General features: G+C 43.4%; 1 protein-coding gene across 4 annotated transcripts in view; it reads left to right on the top strand.

Moving 5' to 3' along the window:
- SGMS2 (sphingomyelin synthase 2) overlaps nucleotides 1–15,139 on the top strand; it is a 59,246-nt gene extending 44,107 nt beyond the window's left edge. For all 4 annotated transcript variants that reach the window (XM_005872421.2, XM_014544734.1, XM_014544732.1 and 1 more), the window contains exons 3-6: nucleotides 1,782–1,899; nucleotides 7,227–7,380; nucleotides 8,553–8,719; nucleotides 10,461–15,139. In XM_005872421.2, coding sequence (XP_005872483.1) covers nucleotides 1,782–1,899; nucleotides 7,227–7,380; nucleotides 8,553–8,719; nucleotides 10,461–10,664 — 643 coding nt within the window. In that variant the 3' untranslated portion in view covers nucleotides 10,665–15,139. The remainder of the gene's footprint in view (nucleotides 1–1,781; nucleotides 1,900–7,226; nucleotides 7,381–8,552; nucleotides 8,720–10,460) is intronic.
- Nucleotides 15,140–21,549: the final 6,410 nt, after the last annotated feature.

Here is a 21,549-nt window from a genome sequence, read left to right as displayed (position 1 = left end):
TCTCTCTCTCTTTCTTTCTCTCTCTCTCTCTCTCTCTCTCTCTCTCTCTCTCTCTCTCTCTCTCTCTTTCTCTCTCTGTCAAACACCTTCATAGCTATGGGAAAAGTCATTGGTTGTAGCTCTTTTCCTAAACAAGGCTGCAGAGGGCATGCTTTCCCTTCTTAGCTAATTTTCTCTACAGCTGAACTCAGAACACTGGAATGAGTATAATTGACTCATGTAATTCCTGCTTATCACTTCCCTTTGTCTAGCACATGGAGCACAGCTCAGCCCTCTTTGAGGGCCTGGGGTTGAATCAAAACGTGAATCATCTTTCACTCAACCAAATGGAGAGACTCCGCAGTGTCTATCCCCTGTCCCTTTTCAGTGCTATAAAAGGCAGAGCCTGAATAGCAAGCCTTTGAAAGCAGAGCCTTGCAATAAATGCATACTTTCATCAACTCCTCAAGGTGGTGTTCCTCTCTATTTTGACCCCAGAAACCCTGGAATATTCTTAAAATAGGTACTGGAAATAAGGTTCTAAAAATATATTTGTCCATGATTCTTTAAAAGAGAAGCCCCAGCAGTTACCTGATATATTTCAGACCGCAGTCTTGTAGAAAACTTAAAATCAATCTCTCTCTCTCTCATCAATAAGCATGTCCTCTGGTTAGGATTAAAATACATACATACATACATACATACATAAAAATATGCCACATGCCTCAAACTGCCTGTTTGTCCAGAAGTCTGGCCATTACCAGCTTTGGAAGTTTGATAGCTCTGAAAATGGGAGACCTGGAATAATACAGTGTGTGTACTAGGGAAGTTCCAACTAGTAATTCTAGGGATCCCACCGGTCTCTTAATCCCCAGAGCCCAGAGTTTGTAGACCCACCCCCGAACTACACAACAGAAGAGGAGTTTCCGTCTTCACCTGCAAGTGAGGCTACTCAGAACCCTTGCTGCCCATTTGGTACCTTTGCGGCAGTGGTACAGATAGTGTGCTCAAGGTCAACCGCTGGGAACCACTGCCTTAGACCGAGGACGTGGATGGTGTAGGACCGGCTAATGTCGGTCAAGACAGCGATCTCCACCAAAAATGATAAAGTGAAAAAGAACTTGTGGTGCTTTTGTTTATTTTTGGCTCTTTTGGTCAAGATTGAATAAGGGTAGACTAATCAGTTTATAACTTTATTATTAAATATTCTTAAATGCACGAGGATACTCTGAATATCTTCAGCATATTCTCTGAAAATCTATAGTGTAGTCATAGACAAAAGTCAATGCCCAGGTTGTCAAAATACTGTTGGATGGTCCCCAAATAATTCTTGTTTCTTATATAACAGGTTTAATGAGTTCTCCCGTTTCCCTGTGTGTCCAATTATGTGGCATGACCTGAGCTCATTTGTTAATTCCTCAGTGGCCGTGGGTTGCTTATACCTTTGGTATGTTCCCGAGAGGGTTCTATAATGCACTGAGTTGACTGGAAACAGACAGGCTCATTGAATTTTCTCTCAAAGAGTGACTTCTTTTGGAGAGGTGGTTTTCTAGAACCCTCAGTCCCCACAAACTCAACTCCTTTAGGGCCCAGACCACCTAGACTGATTACAGCATGTGAAGACTGCGGAGCAGCCGCTCTGTGGAATTGTAAGGAGGGGCAGCTCAGAAATAAGCTGTGAAACTGCGGTCTGTTAATGCCATTCTGTGTTACTTTTTATTCTGTCAAGCACTCTTTTACGTAACATTAGGAACAGAAACAGCGAGTAACCCTGTTTTCCCCCATCCCTCTTATTCCCTTAGGTCAATAGTGGGGCGCAGGTTCTTTTTTATCATCGGAACATTATACCTGTACCGCTGTGTTACCATGTATGTCACTACGCTGCCTGTGCCTGGCATGCATTTCCAGTGTGCTCCGAAGGTAAGCACCTCTGATTGAAAACACTTATTAAACATCTGTTCTCTGTTATAATCTTCAGAACACTTTCATGTGTTAACTGAAATATTATTTAGGACTAGAGGCCTGGTGCATGAATTTGTGCACCAATGAGGTCCCTTGGTCTGGCCTGTGGGATTGGGCCGAAACCAGGACCTCGGGAGGGCTCCAGGGCATGTCTGGCCCGTCTCACTCAATCCGATCTGCTGGACCCCAGCAGCAAGCTAACCTGCCGGTCAGAGCGTCTGCCCCCTGGTGGTCAGTGCACATCATAGCGAGTGGTTGAGCTGCCTTAGCATATCATTAGCATATTACGCTTTGATTGGTTGAATGGACGACCGGGCACTTAGCATATTAGGCTTTTATTATATGGGATATTTTCTGTTTTTCTTTAGATTTAGGGGTAAGAAAATTAAAATGTGTTCATAAAATGTATATCTTTGTACATAAAAAATTCATTTTCTACTACCTGAAAGTTGCTATTGGGAATTTGACTCCGCTGTTGTACCTTTACTTACTTATGCATTCATTCTGCAAGTGCTCTGCTCCTGTTATGTCCCAGGCACTGTGTAACAGCAGTGACTAAAACAGTTCTTCCCCTACAGCTTACATTCTATTGAGGGATGACAACTGATAAATGTATAACTTGTGCCCGGCCAGTGTGGCTCAGTGATTGAGCATCACCCTATACACCAAGGGATTGCAGTTGGATTCCAGTCAGGGTACTTGCCTGGATTTCGGGCTTGATCCCCAGTGGGGGTATGCAGGAGGCAGCAGATTCTCTCTCATCAGTGTTTCTGTCTCTCTATCCTTCTCCCTTTCTCTCTCTATAAAATCAATAAAAACATATTTTTAAAAAGAACTGTATAACTTGTCACATGGTGATAAGCCAGGGGGCTATCAGATGCGTGGTAAACCTGAGTCAGAGTGAAAGGGACTGTGAAGGTAGGTATTAGTTTACAAGGGGGGTCAGAAAGCTTCTTTAATGAGAAAGCATCAGGGCAGCAATCACATGAGGGAGGGAGCTCTATGGATGGGGTGAGAGCCCCAGGCCAAGGAAATAGCTCAGTCACAGAGCGTCAGAGAGAGAGAGAGAGAGCGCAAAGAGGCCAGTGCGGCTGGTGGAACTGTGTAGGTCAAGGTGGTGCAGCCACAGATCCCATGGGGCCTTGTGGCCATTGTATGAACTTGAACCATGGTCGTGTCAAGTGAGTAACAAGTGAGGAGTCATTCGCTTTGGGACATGTTGAAGGTGGGGACGACTGGTTGTGTTAATAAGTTGGATACGGCTTTAAGAGAAAGAAGTGAAGGATGACCCCAGTTTTCAGCAATTGAAAAGGCAGAGGGGCCTTTTGTGAGACAGTGAGAGACACTGAAACTGTCTTAAGCAGGATTTACAGCTTCTCTAGGGAGAGTTGTTTCTCGAGAGAGCTTTTCATCATCCTGGACCCCAGTGCACCCTGGTTTATATCAAAGGAGACTTACAAATCCTGTCTGTGCTCTCTGGACAGGGGAATGAAGTCTAACATCGTATTTCACTGAACACTAAGCAGATGTCCAAGGTGGAAGGAAAAATAGAGTTGTTGTGAAGTAGTCAACAGTCTCCCTCCCCAAATATAGGTGTGGTTTGGAGAAGCTGTAATTTTCCAAAGCCATCAAAGCAGAAAGTGTCTGTGATTAAAACAGTGTACATGTTGAATTTAAACACTGGCTGATTTTTTAGTGAAGCTAAATTCAGGCACAAGAGAAGTTCAGAAACATAATAAACATTTCTAAGGGGTTATTGCAATGGGTTAAATGAAGACATGGCCACAGGAAAAAAAGGCAAGCATCCTAGTAATGGGTGAGGTTTGCAGGGGTGAAACGCTATGATTACGGACAGAAAGTATCCTCGGTGGAGGAGCTGCAGTTTTCAGAAGCCACATTAGTAAGCATGGCCCTGGCTAACCCAGCTACAAATACAGGGGGAGCTCTGGCGGCGTCCTCACTAACCAGCTCCCGCGTTCCTGAAGTACGAGCAGGCTCTCGGTGCCTGACGTGTGACTCAGTGAGGCAAACAGGGTCACTTTGTTCGATAAACATGATCGATGGTTGTGTTAGAACAGGAGTCAGAATTGCATTCTGAACGTGGCTCCCAGTGCTCCGTAGACTGCGGTTACCGGGCTATCAGGTAACCTGCCTGCCTCCTTTGTCACTGACTCTATGGAACACCCTTCGTGACGACAGGCAACGACAGAGCTGTGTGTACTGAAACCACTTGCTATGGGAAGATGTCAGGTCTAGTCACTGAGGCCTAACATGGCTTGCCCCTCGCCGGATGTGGCCCCGCCCCCGCCCGCCGAGGAGCCATCACAGCTATGGGTCCCTGGTGAAACCCTGGCGCTCACAGTCTTCCAGCTGCCTCTGGTTTCCCTTAAGTCCTCTGTGTATGATTTGCTTTAAGCCACCAACCCAAGCTTTTGTTTGCCGTCACAAAATCTTTGTTCTGAAAAGTGTGTTTAAATAAATGGCGCATGAAATTATGTAGCGCTCTAAGCCCATTTGGCCACGTACAAGAATGTTGGGCTGGCACAGATACAGCCCCTTCCCTGAGAAAGCTCCCGGCCACCCTGGCTGCAGATGCCGCAGGACTTCTCTTCGCTGAAGGGACGTGTGGACGGGAAGGTTTCCGGATTGGCAGATGTCAGGCTGGGCTCTCTTGAACCTTATTTATTTTTGTGGGAAATGGGGTGTGGTGGTCACAGTTTGAGGAGCCCTTAAGATCATTGAGCCCCGTCTGCTTTGGCTGTTATGATTGATGCTTCTCCGCTCAGCTTTCTACATCTTTAATTCCGTATTCAGTGACGCAGGGGTGGAGAGCATCTGGCCAGCAGCCGCAATCATTTGGTCTGGCCCTGCCAAGGTGTTAGGGGGGAGTTCATTAATGTTGGACCCAATATAGCAGGCTAATGCTTACACTGATAATGTTGTATGGCCCGCGAAGGATGTTATAAATCTCCAAATGGTCCTTGGCAGGAAAAGGTTCCCCACCCCTGCAGTAATGGCATAGAATAGTGTCTGAAAAATGAGGAAAGTAATAGGAACTGGGTGTGTGGCGGGGGTTCCAGTGAACTGGAACAGAACTAGAAAACAGCCCAGTATTTTCCAGATCTGTCCCCCCACTTCCCAGTATTCTTTCTACACTCTTGTTTTAACTTTTTGTTTTGCGGTTCTGTTTATTCTGGGTGTGATCTGACACCTGGGGTAACAGTGACAACACTGAGGGATGAAGGCCTGGGAGAAGACAGCGAGGAGAGAGTGCCCCCTCTGTTCTTTGGAGGCATATTGAATGGGATGCTCTGGAGCTCCATTCGCCAGCGTGGCTGAAAGAGGGAGGGAGGAGAGAGCGTCTGCCTGCTTTTGCTCCTGGTTTGTGTGTGCCTGGGGGCCCGTCTAGCCCGTGATGGCTCCAAGTATTGCTGCTGTTAGAAAACTAGAGTGATGAGTTGGGATGAGTGAGTAAATTAAAAAAAATTATTATGGTTTTGAAATAAAGAATAATGCGTCCTTTTAAACTGGGAGCAGAGCGTATGTACCTTATGTGATCTCAGCGTTGACAGTTGTTTGTACCAGCCATCCGACAAATTCCTCAAGGGCTGTGGTTCATCCGATGAGGCACGTGGCTGGATCGCGTCCTCCACGTCAGCTCAGCACAGAGTTGCATGTGGTTGGCGGCACGCCTCGGCGCGGCACCTGAACCGAGCCCTGAGCTGTCAGCTGTCCTGGCCTTCCTTGGTTTGGGCGCTTTGCCGCCTTCTCCAGCCTGTCTCTTCCAGGCAGGACCACCTCTGGCATGTTTGCTTTAAGAATTGTCAACTCTTGGTGAAAGTACACAAGTTCTCTTTTGCACTTGCCCTAAGCAAACTTTTGAAGAAGGTTAAATTTCTGCAAAACCCCAGTCTCCAGCCTGCCCTGTGACCCTGGGTGACGTCTTTTTCTTAACTGTTAACGAGTTGCGGTGTGGGCTTTTTCACAAGATTCACCGAAAACCAGAAAGCTCCCCAGACCCATAAGGTTGCGATCCATTGGGAAAGGTTTAGGCACCCATTGTGGGTGTTTTAGGCCGCCACTCCTGCCCCAATTCCTGCTGTACTGGATTGGATGGGTTTCCACGTGCTAGAGGCTACCTTAATTTCCCTGCTCCTAGACTCTCTTCCCATCCATCTGTACACGTCTCCCCTCCTGCACCACCACACATCCACCTGGACTAGACTCCCCTGTCTTTACCACTACACAGCCGAACCGCCAGCGTGGCTGAGCTGGCCGTGCTGTGGGGATAGCTGCCCAGAGCGTCGGCGTTGAGTACAAAGGGCCGCCTGTCGTTCAGCTATTCCCCAGGTCCCCAAAATAGTCATTAGTGCTCTGTCTGTAATTCTCTTCTGATGTGCTGTTGCTTAGTCTTATTTCTGAGTATCACCTTTATTTTTGTAAACATAGTCATTTTATTCTAGATTGATCTTAAATCCCCCCTCTGGCCTCCCCGAATGTCAGTGTTCCACTTTTCTGCACCCACCATACTGAGCAGCTCGGCCCACTCCTCCTTGTAGGCGTACATTTTAATGGCTATAAGCTGGACAGTTGCCTCAAACTCCTGCCCGGCCCATCACTGTTTCCCATACCATCATGATGGCTTCTGCGTCTTTGCCCAAGGGGGCCCTTTCCTGCCCATCGCACACAGGTTATATCTTCAAGGGATATTTTGCCTGATCAGGGCTACTCATTTTTAAAGCTGTCAATATGTTGCTAATCCATTATTTCCAAACTTATTTAAAGTGTTGCAGCTTCCCTTTTTAACTGTGTCTGATCAAATATTAATACAGCCATACACACACTCGGGCTGCCCACTTAACGCAAGGTATGAACACACTGTTCAATATTAGTAAGGTGCTATTCAGCTAAATCAAATATTAACCATCGAAACCATGACATCTCCCGGCAAAGAGGGAAGAAGGTAGCTTTGATCTTTTTTAGCACATAGCTGTGGTGAGGTCATTGTTATTAATATTTTTAAAAGCTTTGCTCAAGGATACGACGTCGCCAAAATGTATTATTAGTAACATATTGAATAATTCAAAACCTGTCACGAAAACTGGCCAATATAATGAATAAAACACAGTTTGGGGAACTTCCCCCCTGGGATTCTTTTTGATTTTTTAAGTTAAAAAGAAAAGTCACAACCTGGTGACCTTTCTAAGTGTCACATAAATGTATTAGGCTGAAACACGATTTTATCAGCTTGTAAATTTTCCTCCTGATCTTCTTGTGTCATTCAGCTCAACGGAGACTCTCAGGCAAAAGTGCAGCGGATCCTGCGGTTGATTTCCGGTGGAGGACTGTCCATAACAGGATCGCACATCTTGTGCGGAGACTTCCTCTTCAGCGGTCACACGGTTGTGCTGACACTAACTTATCTGTTCATCAAAGAATGTAAGTAACTCATTCCCGCTTGATGGGTTGTTGTAGTGGGAGGGCTCGCTAGGCCCCGAAACCGATGGAAGCCCTTATTCTATTGGAATTGATAGGTGTGTGTGTGTGTGTGTGAGAGAGAGAGAGAGAGAGGTCTGTTGTTCCACTTCCACTTATTGATGCATTCATTGGTTGCTTCTTGTGTATGAGAGAGAGAGAGAGAGAGAGAGAGAGAGGTCTGTTGTTCCATTTTCACTTATTGATGCATTCATTGGTTGCTTCTTGTGTGTGCCCTGCCTGGGGATCAAACCCACAACCTTGGTGGGATGACGCTCTAACCAGCTGAGCTACCCGGCCAGGGCTGGCTTGAGGTTTTTTTTAATTGTGTAAGTTTACATACAGCAAGGAAAGAATTACATTCTCCTTGTTCCAATCTTTGATGGGAAGTAAAATGGCAAATCTGTTACCTTAACACAAGTCAACTTTAAAGTCAGCTTGCCACATAAACAAGGCACTCCCTGTTTATGCCCGTTTCCCGTGCAATTAGGAAAAACAGCCACTTTCTAAATTATACATGTGCTATTGTCCTGAGTAAGCAGTGGTTCCAGTGGTCTCTTTGAACAGCCTGCTTCTGGAATTAGATGCATCATTTATATATTTTTTGCTTTCCCGCCTTTTGACCAATTTGGACTCTCTCCTCATTTGTCCCATTGTGATGAGTGGATTTGAATTCAGTCATGTGAGCAGAAAACGTGGGACCAGGACCACTTTGAGGTTGACGACAGAGGGCTTCACCCAGCTGTGCAGATACTATCATGGGGCCTGGGTTCCTATAAAATCAGCCTGGCTCCTGGTACTCTGTGTCTTGCTGGTCGAGAAAACATTTTTTTAACCTTGCTACCACACAAAGTCCATTGTCTCTATTCATTGACAACCGGGCTAGGCTCCCACAGACAGTGGGGTTATTAATAATTGTGTCATCAACTTTTAGTCCTGCTACCTGTGGCGCCCCCTCCCCCCTTCCTTCCTACCTGAGCGAGCCCTGGGCTGTTCACAGCCCCGCGTTTTGGGTTCTTAGTTTTCCCCTTCCGGAGACGTGTTGACCTCAGACTATTCTGATTAAGGCCAGTAGGAGAGACTAGTCATTAAGCGCCTCTCCGGGAACCTCATTACTCCCGTTTTCTCCCCTGCAGACTCGCCTCGTCACTTCTGGTGGTATCACTTAGTCTGCTGGCTGCTGAGCGCCGCCGGGATCATCTGCATTCTCGTAGCTCACGAGCACTACACGGTGGACGTCATCGTTGCCTACTACATCACCACACGGCTGTTCTGGTGGTACCATTCAATGGCCAATGAAAAGGTGAGAGCGGTGAAATGACCCTTGGGTAACTTCTTTACAGGCAAGGGAGCCCTTTTCGTACAGTGGGGTTTTGGTGGCTTAGTGGGAATGACTGCTGTTGCTGCCCAAGTGTGTGGTTAGCTCAGTTCAGTTCTTACCCTTATATCCATTATTGCGTTTTAAAATAAAGAACATCCCAAGTATAAATAACATCTATGTATATAAAAGCCTAAGCGACTGAAAGACTGTACGACCGATCGACCGGTCGCTATGATGTGCACTGACCACCAGGAGCAGGTGCTCAACGCAGCAGCTGCCCCCGGTGGTCATTGTGCTCCCACAGCCAACCTCCCCAGCTGGCCAACCTCCCGTGGTCCCTCCCCACAGCCAGCCAACCTCCTGAGGCCCCAATCGGCTCGATCGCCGGCCAGGCTAAGGGACCCCACCCGTGCATGAATTCGTGCACCAGGCTTCTAGTTTAAGGATAAAAATGTATGATTACAGAGCACAATGTTATACTAATTCAACTACTGTAATTTATATGAGAATTAAAGAAGTACATATGCTAAATTAAAATGCAGGCATCTTCTCTCTAGCAGCACTGAGGTGCAGCTAGGTAACACCCCTGCCTTCAGACAACTCAAGTTTGAGAACAACTTGGCAACTATTTTTGGAAGTCAGGCAAATTAAGTGCCTTATGACTAACCGGATTTAGTACATCTTTTGGTGATGTGGTGCTCTCTGGCTTCTTTCTTATTCTGATTTCTTCTGCGTCCTGTTTCCAGATGCACTTTTTCTTCTCCCACATGTTCTGAGAGAGCTAGCTCCAATGCCACCTCTTCTGGGAAGCCTTCCCGGACTTCGTTCTCTGCTGCTAGTCCCGCGATGGAATTGTCCCTCCCCTCCCTGTGCTTTCCTAGCCTTGGTGCATGTCCAATAGTTAGTCTGTGTGCCACGACCTACCCTGGGGTCGTCTTGCCATTTTGTCTGTTGCATGCAGAGTATGGAGAATTTGGGAGAGATTGAAATGTTGTCCTTCCCAAAGGCTCTAAGTTCAGTTCTCATGGAGTGGTGCCCACTAATGAGGGCCCTCTCTATGGACCTGTCTGTGCTTTCCTAGCCTTGGTGCATGTCCAATAGTTAGTCTGTGTGCCACGACCTACCCTGGGGTCGTCTTGCCATTTTGTCTGTTGCATGCAGAGTATGGAGAATTTGGGAGAGATTGAAATGTTGTCCTTCCCAAACGCTCTAAGTTCAGTTCTCATGGAGTGGTGCCCATTAATGAGGGCCCTCTCTATGGACCTTGTAGCTCTGTTTCCTGTTTTATAGTCTCCTGTTGCCATCTTCTGTTTAGTTATCAGCTGACTCCACAGAACTAAGCTTTTATCTTTCCTCTTAAAAGTGCTCAACCTTGTGAGCTCTCCTCTCTCTTCCCTGGTCGCTTAGGCTTTTATATATATAGATCTAACCACTCAGTTCCTGAAAATTGTTCCACCCGGGTAACTGCCACCTGCATTCCTCAGTCTCCATTGTCACTGGAGTTGCAGGCAGGCAATCGGCATGAGCCACGAGAGGGAAGACGGAGGGGCTGGGAGGGGTGGGGCCAGGTCACATCCGGTCGGGAAGAGGCGCCTGACAGTATGCCTTGGGACCCGGAGGCTGCTGCTCCTCTGCCGTTACAGTGAGTGACGGTTTAATTGATGGGGAAAGTCAGGATGCATGAAAAATATGCCTCATTTCACTCTCCCCTTGCCTTTTACAGAACCTGAAGGTCTCTTCACAGACTAATTTCTTATCTCGTGCGTGGTGGTTCCCCATCTTTTATTTTTTTGAGAAAAACGTCCAAGGCTCGATTCCGTGCTGCTTCTCCTGGCCACTCTCCTGGCCTCCGGGCTGCTTTAAGTCTTCGTGCAAGAAGTACTCGCGGGTTCAGAAGATCGGGGAAGACAATGAGAAATCTACCTGAGGAGCAAAACAAAGGCTTCAGCTCTTATACCCAAAGAGGTATCGCTGTAACCAAAGGGATAGTTTTGTGTTTTTTTTATTTTAGGAGAACTGACTGGTAAATGAAGAAGTGGACCAAATTTTGTGTAAACGATTAGAAAGATGAACAAAGTGTTACGCTTTGACTGTTTGTTTGTTTTTTTACGCCTCCTGGGAAAGTCGTATTCTCCTGAGGCTCTTCCTTCAGGGTGACAAGCCCTCCACCGGGATTCCCTGACGAGCTTGGAAAGAGGTGCCAAAGAACACGTCCGCCTGCCCTTAGTCTTTCTCCACTAAAGCATTTTTTCAGGATTTCTTTTCCTCCAGGGTCAGAAGGATTTGCCAATGTTTTCAATAAACTATCTGGACAGATACAACCTAATGTTGAGGGTGGATTTGAGCACTGGGCCGCTTAGTGAGGGGGAGACGCAGGGGTTGTGAGGAAACTTCGGGTGAACTTATTCTCCCTGTCCTGGGGAAGGTCAGGGTCAGGTCTGCGAATACGTACTGCTGCTACCACCCAATGTACTATGTGTCACTTTTACTTTATTTTTTTAACTGATAATTTTATTTAAAACATGAAAGAAACGTGATCTAAGTAAATATGGAAATATTTGACACGCCCCACAGATTTTACTTGGGCGTAAATATTTAATTTTAAGATCTCTATGACAGATGCACAGGGAGCAGGGCTGTTTCCGCTCACAGTGGTCCTTGTTTGCACACTTGCTGAGCACAGGCTGAAAAACACGTGTGTGAACTGTGGCTCGTGCCACGTGGGGAACAAGCCTGCATTTCTCGCCCAGGTCCCCCCTGGGTGAGGTCTGTTTCAGAGCTGCTCCCTGGAACTCAGAAATGCAATTGGTCACATCTCACTAAACCCACTTCTTTCTAGTTACATTCTGCTTTATGGGAAAAGGTAGACGGAGTCCAAAAGTTTAATGAATGCATCCTTGCCTTTTTGCAAGAGGCCCAGCTTCTTGTAAACGGAGTGTTTATAGGAAGGAAGGACTAAGGAGACAGACCACAATGAAGTCGTTCTACTCTGACCCTGAAAGCTGCACTCTAACCTGCTGTTGGAATCCAGGTGTTGGACAGCACAGCTAGTCGCTAAAGGGGGGCTGGTCGTTTCTAAAGTTCTTTCAGGTGATGCAAAAAAAAAAAGATGGATTTGATCAGATTTAATGCTGTCAGAGTTAGTGCATTGTTTCATGCTGTTGGGGCTGTGGACAATTCTTAATTTCTTACAACTTCTAGGACCTTAGAAAAAGATCTAAAGTTACACAGTCATCAGCACAGAGAACAGAGAGGCCAACTCTGTGGGAAGGCAGTTACATTTATATTGAAGGCAACAATTTCCCACCCCTTAGAATGAAAACAAAAAACCAAAAACCACCCCTAAATTTGCCATGAACCAGTCAGCCCTGAGTTGATATACAAAATTGACCTTTACATTACTTGAGCGAAGCACAGTACACACTGAAATGTGTTCAGGAAGGGTCTTTATCCTTTGGTGCTAAAATTCTCTGTGCTTCCAGTGTAGCTCCTGCTCTGTGTAATAGAAGATTCACTAAAGGAAACGTAGTTGAGTTCAACACCAGGAAGAAAGATTTTCTAATCTGGTATTTGAAACAAGAAACAAAATCCTAAACCTTCTTGGCAGGTTTTGAAATGCAGGAAGTTTTTCTGGTATTTATCATTAAACCAATAAGAAACATATCCATACCTTACCAGATGTTTAGCTAGAATTCCACATAACTTTCGCCTACGAAATATGGGCACGTGTGAAAAAACAAGGTGTTCTGTGTGAAGACACTGATGTTAAATTCCTGTTGTCCGATTGTGAGGAAAAACATACGACGCGGAAGCCTGGGCTTTGCTCTCCTAACACTGGTACATTGAGCCTCTGACTTAAATAAGACAACCTGGTATATCTGAGAGCCTTATTCCTACATTGTAGATAGCCCACTCTTCATCAAATTAAATTAGGGAACGTATTTAAGCTTTTAAAATCCTGGCGCGTTGATTGCTGGAGGCCCTCGAAATAGTAAACCTTGCATTTTAGTCAGGTAACTAGTTTTGTTTTTAAATAATGCCATCACCTTTTCAAGAACTTTTAAAAGGACTTCTGACTCCACCTGTGGACACGGCGGCTCCCATGCTCCTCACAGTGTATGCCATAGCTCTGTCATTGGCGCTGCGGGAGCATGTGGTACCAGAATAAGGGTGAGGGGGAAATATCAAGTTTCAAGGTGGGAAGGTGAGGATAGTGACTCTCATTTACATTTAGAAAAGCAAACTTGAGGTCTAACCCAACCTGCCACTTTAGAGTATGAAACATGAACAATTACTAGACGTAGGGTGGTGATCACTTCACAGTCTATAGAAATAGCAAATCATTATGTTGTAAACCTGAAACTAATACGTCACTTATATCTCTGTTTTAAAAAATTTCGATCTTGCCTCTCAAACAGTAAACTTTTGGAGCTCCTTTTCCTGCTTAATCAATATATAACATCGATTATTGTTTTTGTGAACTTGTGCTCCTCTTGGAAGCTTTTCCTATAATTTAGTCCTCTGTGCAGTATCTATAACATGTAATTCCTCTAAGTTATAACACTTTTTTTCTAAATTCTTTGAAATGGGAATGAATTCCTCTCATTATAATTTTGGAGCTCCTCCACTAGCTCTGAAAATAAAGCATTCTTCCTCAAGTCCAATGGAAGTAATTTGGAATTTTTAATTTAATTTACTGGCATCTTGGAAAACAAGTTTTGCTGTGGAAGGAAGGCTGGCTGGAGTGAGGGCGAGTCTCTAGTCTGCTTTACGGATGACTTTGCATTAGGTTCTTGGCTGTATACCAGCGCCCCCTTGTGGAAATATGTTATATGACTTTGAACACAAACCTGCCATTTTTTAAAGTGTATTTTCAAGTTTTTAAAAGGCATATGTTTTTTATTTATTTTTTGCGAATAATCTTGAAAGCATAATGCAAATGGAATTGTGTTAAATGTATTTTAAACCTTTCCCAAAGGGAAAATGTACTTAGATCACAAGGAGTTGCAATTCTAATCTTTTATCCATTTGATCAAAGAAAATTTGCAGACCATTTTTACCTCTCACCATCACAATCATTAATGTCTCCCTTTATAACTACCGACACTTTGTTTACTTTGAAACACCAAGTTGGCTGCCTTTTTTCATTTTACATGTTAGATAGAACTCATGCAGTTTCTTTTTTTTTATCACATCTTGTTCCTTGAATATTTTGAACATTTTTGAATTATTTTTATATTGTTTATTTTTGTTTTGCACTGTAAAACCGATTAAAAATTTAAGCCGGTCTTAGCACACTTCTGTAGTGTTAGGAAGTGTAAGAAGGAATTTCATAATAAATGTGTTTGCATGTTTAAATCAAGCATATTAAAAGTAATATGCTATGTGTTGAAGGTTTTTCTGTTTGTATGTATAAAGATTCCTAGCATTTTTGTTTAATGTCATTGTGTTGCAATAATTTAACTCATTTGACTTGCTGAAAATATTTTGTCTATTAAGAAGTGCTCTTGACTTCAATACCTAAACACTGAAAATTGTGTCTAAGGTGCCCAAAGATAAGTTTTTATATAGATTTACACCTTATAAGTTGGGATTTGTTTTGTTATTCATTAATTTAACTATGCTGTATTCTAAATGAATTATGAATGAGACTAGTTCTTTATTCTGAAATTATTTAAAATTGTCCTTTAAAAGAATAAGAGGAAGCTATAAATATAAGCTAATCTAGTTGCCAAGTTGGGATTTATTATTTAATTTAACTCCTATGCAATGATTAATGCTGCAAAATGTATGGTTATGTTATGGTATATTCACAAAAGAAATATTATTATGAGGTTTGAGAGGTGTAGCCTATTGTATTCTTTCAGAAATTTACTGTACTGTTTCAATGTGTTAAGTGCCTTGTTGTAAAGTAAAATTTTAAGCCTAGAATGCATTATTTTCCTGACATATATTTTTCATTATGATATATACTGTATGTTATTGTAATAGCTTTATTAAATGCTTATGTTTTAATCAGATATGTGATTTTCAGAAGCTCTTTTCTCCTACCCACCAGTACCTTAATCATTAGTCTATCATATGGGGTTTGAATTCAGGTCCTTTTTTTTAAAGAGGAAATTATCTTTGTTTAGAAGTATATTTTTCATGCTTGTGCTTTTATATTTGTAAAAACATTTCAGGAGGAATTTAGAAGTGTAACTATAGTTTGTACTTCAAAATGCCATTTTACATTTACATTTTCAGTGCCTAATTGTTAGTTAAAACTAATTTATGTTTTTATTCTAAAGACATATGTGTACTTGGTTTCTAATCTCTTTGGCTTTGCTTTAAACAAAAACACAAAAAAGCAAGAGCCGCTACTTCCTATTTACCCAATAAACCACTGTGACAGCAACAGTATTTTCAAAATCAGTACTACTATTTCTTTCAATTAAAAAAAATTGTTGTTTTCTTTAAAGATTTAAAAAAGTATTTAGTCTTATATGCTTATTAAAACCACTAGTGGGTTATTTTTTTCAAGCACTAATTTTAAAATGAGCTGATAACTTAAACTGAGTGTTATTTTTCCTGCCCTTGGATTTAAGATGAAAAAAATAACTCAGCCCTGGCCGGGGAGCTCAGTTAGTTGGAATGTTGGTCCGTGCACCAAAAGGCTGTGGGGTTTGATCTCTGGTCAGGGTGTGTATGGGAGGCAGCTGGTCAATGCTTTCTCTCTCTCTCTATCTCTCTCTCTCCCTCCCTCCCTCCCTCCCCCCATTCCCCATCCTTTCTTTAAAAATCAATAAACATGTCGGGTGAGGATTAAAGAATAATAATTCATAACAACATAAGGTCATTCATGGAGAAGAAAAGCCAGTTCCCTGCTCCATGATTCTGATTCTCATTGTTCACAGAGACAAAATCATGCTTCATCGAGGAGAGCAGAGTCCTTCCTGTCAGTCAGAAAGAAATGTCATCTTCATCCCTTCACGGAGGGGGCACCGGGGTAACGTCCTCGACTAAACCCTGACAGCATAGTCATTGCAACAGTGGACTGATGATTTGTCTTTGGACCCTCTGATGAAAGATGAAGGCGTGGCTTCCAAAGACAAGTTCAGTAGAATGAAGGGACTAGGGCAGTGGTTCTCAACCTTCTGGCCCTTTAAATGCAGTTCCTCATGTTGTGACCCAACCATAACATTATTTTCGTTGCTACTTCATAACTGTAATGTTGCTACTGTTATGAATCGTAATGTAAATATCTGATAAGCAGGATGGTCTTAGGCGACCCCTGTGAAAGGGTTGTTCGACCGCCAAAGGGGTCCTGACCCACAGGTTGAGAACCGCTGGACTAGGGTAAGATAAATAGAGTTCAAAGGCTAAGTTGTTGGATATAGTCCAGGTTACTATGGAATATCTGGGAACGATAAGAGTAGAGATCAGGAGAGTCTTTTGCCACCTGCACCCAGGCCTCAGATGAGAAGCTGGTCCCTCCTCCCGTTTGAGACGTTTGCATGCCAATTTTGCTGGCTATAGCCCAAAGAGCATCCTTACCCAGCGTACGTTATACCAGGAGCTGATGTGCTGCTGCACAAACCTTGACATCTAACATTTCATTTTCTTCTAGTAAAATACACGAGAATATCAGAAGCATGACACTAGGTGATTCACTGGTACAAGTTAGAACAGCCCAGCTTATGCACTGTGTCTACATGATGCACATTACTCTGTACGTGGCCCGTGTGATGAGTGAGGCAGGGCATTTTATAGTTTTTATGCTCCACCTGCATTCTTTAATCTTCACAAAACCCTGCAAGGCGGGCAAAGAAGTGGTGACCCCATTCCGTGAGATGAAAGAGTTCCTAGTGTCACAGCTTGGAGCCTGAGTTCTGTTTTCTCTGTTTGGCGGCCTCCCTGACATAATTACTGGGGTTGCCACCCCAGTTTGTTAAAGGCGCTGCTGTTGTTTATTTGTTAGGGGACTTGATTCCCTTTTCAACCAGTTAGTTTGTTTAAGAGGGAGACTGGTCCTTGGAACAAGTTCTTTGTCAAATGCTACTGATTTTTCTTACAGTTGCAGTTTACATTTACATAGAGTTTACATTTCAGAGGGGAGGAAATTCAATGTTTCTGGTGCAAAACAGCATTGAAGGCAAAAGGACCCCCAGTGTTGGACTCACAAGTTTGTTCGAATTGCAAGTATCACTCATAGCGTAGACACTGTTGTGCACTTAGCCTGGCACAGGTTAAATGGGGAGCATAAAAGTGCTAGGCCTGCCGAAACCGGTTTGGCTCAGTGGATAGAGCGTCGGCCTGCGGACTGAAAGGTGCCAGGTTCGATTCCGGTCAAGGGCATGTACCTGGGTTGCGGGCACATCCCCAGTAGGAGATGTGCAGGAGGCAGCTGATCGATGTTTCTCTCTCATCGATGTTTCTAACTCTCTATTCCTCTCCCTTCCTCTCTGTAAAAAATCAATAAAATATATTTTAAAAAAAATAAAAGTGCTAGGCTTTATCTCTAAACTAGTGACCCGGTGCATGAAATCTATGCACATTAAAAGGGAATTAATTGGAAGAAATATTTTCATGTTGCTATTTGCCCTTTCTCTATAATAGAAGTGTCAGAGATGAAAGAAAATTAGTAAAATGTATATGAAAATCTTCCTCCTGTCAGAGTCTGGGGCGTGCCACAGAATAACCTAATGGAGATCTTAAGGACTAGAAAAAGAAGAGCAAACTAAACTCAAAGCTAGCAGATGGAAGGAAATAATAATAATAAAGAGTGAAGAAAAGTTAATAGAAAAACAATAGAAATCAATGAAACATAAAGTTGGTTCTTTGAAAAGAGCAACAGAATTGATAAACCTTTCACTAGAATTGATAAACCTTTAACTAGATTGACTTAAAAAAAGAGAAAAGGTTCAAATTCCTAAAAGCAGTATGAAATGGGTACATTACTACTGTTTTTATAGATATTTAAAAAACAGTACTATGAATTGTATGCAAACAAATTGAATAACAGATCAAATGAACAAATTTCTAGAAACACAAAACCAAACAGTACTGAATCATGAAGAAATATAAAATCTGAATAAACCTATAACTAACAGGAGAATTGAATTAGTAATCAAAAACCTCACAACAGAGAAAAGCCCTGGACTAGATGACTAGACTGGTGAATTCTACCAAGTATTTAAAGTAGAATCAACACCAGTCTTTCTCAAATTCTTCCAGAAAACTGAAGAGAAAAGAATATTTCCTAACTCATTCTATGAATCCAAAGCCAAACAAAGACATTAAAAGAAAACTTAAGACCAATATCCCTTATGTATATTGTCATAAAAATCTTCTACAAACATTGGCAAAACACAATTCAGCAGCATATTAAAAGGATTATGTGCCATGACCAAGTGGATTTATTCCTGGAATGCAAGGGTGGTTCAACAAGTGAAAATCAATCAAAATAATGCACTATGTTAACAAAATGAAGCAAGGGGAAAAACATGATCACTTTAACTGATGCAGAAAAAACATTTGAGCCTTAACTGGTTTGGCTCAGTAAATAGAGGGTCCCGGGTTCCATTCTGGTCAAGGGCACATGCCCCAGTTGTGGGCTCAATCCCCAGTAAGGGGCATGCAGGAGGCAGCCCATCAATGATTCTCTCTCATCATTGATGTTTCTAACTCTCTTTCCCTCTCCCTTCCTCTCTGAAATCAATAAAAATACATATTTAAAAAAGAACAAGCATTTGACAAAATTCCACACCTTTTCATAATAAAATACTCAACAAACTAAAAATAAAAAGAAACTGCCTCAACATAATAAAAGTTTTATATGAAAAAACCATAGCTAGCATCACACTCAATGCTTATCCTCTAAGATCAGGAAGACAACAGAATGCAAGCTTTTGCCATTTCCATTCAACATAGTATTAGAAGTTCTAGCCAGAACAATTAGACAAGAAAAAGAAAGAAAAGGCATCCAAATTGGAAAGAAAGAAGTAAAATTAACTCTGTTCACAGATGATGATCCTATATGTATTAACACTAAAGTTTCCACACAAATACCTGTTAACACAAATAAATTAATTCAGCGAAGTTATAGGATACAACATCACACAAATATGAGTCATATATCTATATACTAACAACAAAGAATGAAAAGGAAATTTTTAAAACAATTTGGTTTAGGTACTTCTGGCCAAAATGGTGGTACAGGTAAATGCGGTACTCACCTCCTCCCACAACCACATTAAAATTACAAGTAAACTACAAAATTACAACTAAACCAGTGGTTGGCAAACTGCGGCTTGGCAAACTGTGGCTCCTGAGCCACATGTGGCTCTTTGGCCCCTTGAGTGTGGCTCTTCCACAAAATACGGACTTCTGCGCATGGGCCACGAAGTTTCAATCGCACTGTACGTGCACGCCCGCACATGGTATTTTGTGGAAGAGCCACACTCAAGGGGCCAAAGAGCCACATGTGGCTTGCGAGCTGCAGTTTGCCGGCCATGGAACTAAACCATCATTCAGAACTGCCTGAAATCAAGCTGGATAGAAGTTCTACAACTACAAAATTATAAAAGAAGCCACATTGAGATTTGCAGGAGGGGCAGAAGCACAGAAAGGACTGGTCCCACACCCACATGTGGTGGATAAAAATCAGAAGGGAAACCTTGGCTCTGGAGGCCCCCCCTGAGGAGTGAGGGGGTCCCAGTCCCACACTAGGCCTCCAGCTTAGGGTTCCAGCCCTAGGAAGAGAAGTGCCTTTAACTTCTGGCTATAAAAATCAGTGGGAATTGAGGCTAAGGGAGGCTGAGGCTGCTGGAGTCCCAGGCAATTCCTCTTAAAGAGCCCATGCATGGACTTACTCAGACTCACTCCCTCTGAACACAGTGACAGCAGCTTGAAAGGCACCAGCGATGTAGGTGGAGGAACTGAATTGTTTGGCATCAGGGTGAGAGCTGGAGGGGCAGCTTTCTCCCTGACAGAAGTGCTGGCAGAGGCCAATGTTTTCTTTGATGAGCTCTTTCCCCACAGAGCCAGCAGACAGGCATCATATCTGAGTCTCCATCAACTTGGCTATCACTGTTTGCCTGCCCCTGGTGATTCCCTGAGATCTCCACTCCATCTAACTTTCTGGCCCACCCAAGCTATTTCCAGTGGCTTTACCATAATGGCCTGTCTTGACTCATGCTTCAGATCTTCCTAAAATCTCTCAAACATGCAGCATCTGTCCTCAGTGAGCCCAATACCTAAGTGGCCCCAGGCCTGACACTAGCCTCAGCCAGTCTTGGTTCACAGCTTGGTCTCACCTGGGCACCTACAAGCCCAACACAAGAAGCAGCCATCTGCAAATCACTTTGTAGTTTATGCCTGGTGGCCCTGGAGCAGAACACAGGCAGTGGCTGACCTTGGCCGGCATCTCCTGGGAGGCCCCAGAGCCAGTGCATCCAGTAGACAGCTTTAGACCACATCAAAGCACCTCCTCAAGTGACATACTCAAGGGCACACTCAGTGGGTACCAGAACCCTATAAAGTATTTCTCTCTTTACTGTGTCCAGCGCGGCTAGAGAACGGACAGGAGTTCTGAGTAGGGACAACGGGGGATTGAGAAAATGAAAGAGACAGACACAGAGACAGTAGAGAAAGCTGGGACCAGGTGGGACAGCTGGCCCTCTGATGGAGAGACAGTGACCCAGAACCGGTGCAGCTCGTTTATTTTATACAGTATAATACCAGGAAGTTTTACTAAAGTTTAAAACAAAGGAAATTATGTGAAATCATGATTAAAGATCAAGCTATAGTCATGGTTAAAGATCAAGCTATAATTCTTGTGGCTTCTTTGTAATAGTCACTCCTGGCTAAGCCCAGATAATTGCGTCCCTTCCTTGCGCCTGGCTGAACTTAGATAATGAAACCCACCCCCTGGTACCTGAGCTAAGGGTCAGGCTGACAACATGCCTGCCTCTGGCATGATGCCTTTCCAGGACGTGGCTCTGCCAACACCACTGGACTCAGCTGTCAGTAATTACAGAAATGCTCAATGTGCCTTCCCAGACACTCTCTACAGGACCCTACTGAAGTGATTCTTGCTCTAGGCAGTGGGTCCCTGCACCACAGACCCTCCAAAGTGGTTGAAGGTCACAGCCAATCCTTACAGCTGATTGGCCTGGGTAAATCCCTCCCATTGATGTGCCAATAGCAATCAAGACTTAACTACATAGGAGGTGTACAGCTCACTTGGGGGTGGGGGGTGCACCTCTAGTGCCCAAGGAGGCTGTGCCACTAGCAAGCATGTCAAACTCAAAGGCTAACACAGGCCAAATAAACAAGATTTACGTTTATGTGGGCCACACAAAAAAAACCCTTCAATTTTCATAGAAACGTAGATTTATTGCAATAGAGACATGCTGAATACAAAGGGCTGAAATAAATGAGTAATCGTTAACATAAAATAATAGAACATTTCAACAAAAATCAATATTTTTTTCTTGAACATTAACTTACCAGACACTGAATAATTGCACAAATTGATAAGTGTAACACAAATAAACCTACTTTGCTTGTTCTCTGAAAGCAAAATATTTCTTGTTGCGCACACCAAACAAGTCAGTACAAGACTAATGATGTGGCAATCAGCTGCTGAAATATTCACTGCTAGTATCAGTGGAGAGAAATGGTGCACCTGTGTGTAAGGCTTGTAAGGGAAATTAATGCAACACAATTATATTAATCAGTCATTATCGAACATTGTAGTTTGTTATTAATAACTAGGGGCCCGGTGCACAAAAATTTGTGCACTCGGGGGGGGGGGGGGCCCACGCCCG

Source organism: Myotis brandtii, unplaced genomic scaffold (assembly GCF_000412655.1).
Source record: "Myotis brandtii unplaced genomic scaffold, ASM41265v1 scaffold38, whole genome shotgun sequence".
Classification (NCBI taxonomy): Eukaryota; Metazoa; Chordata; class Mammalia; order Chiroptera; family Vespertilionidae; genus Myotis; species Myotis brandtii.
This window is presented reverse-complemented; position numbering and strand designations above follow the sequence as displayed.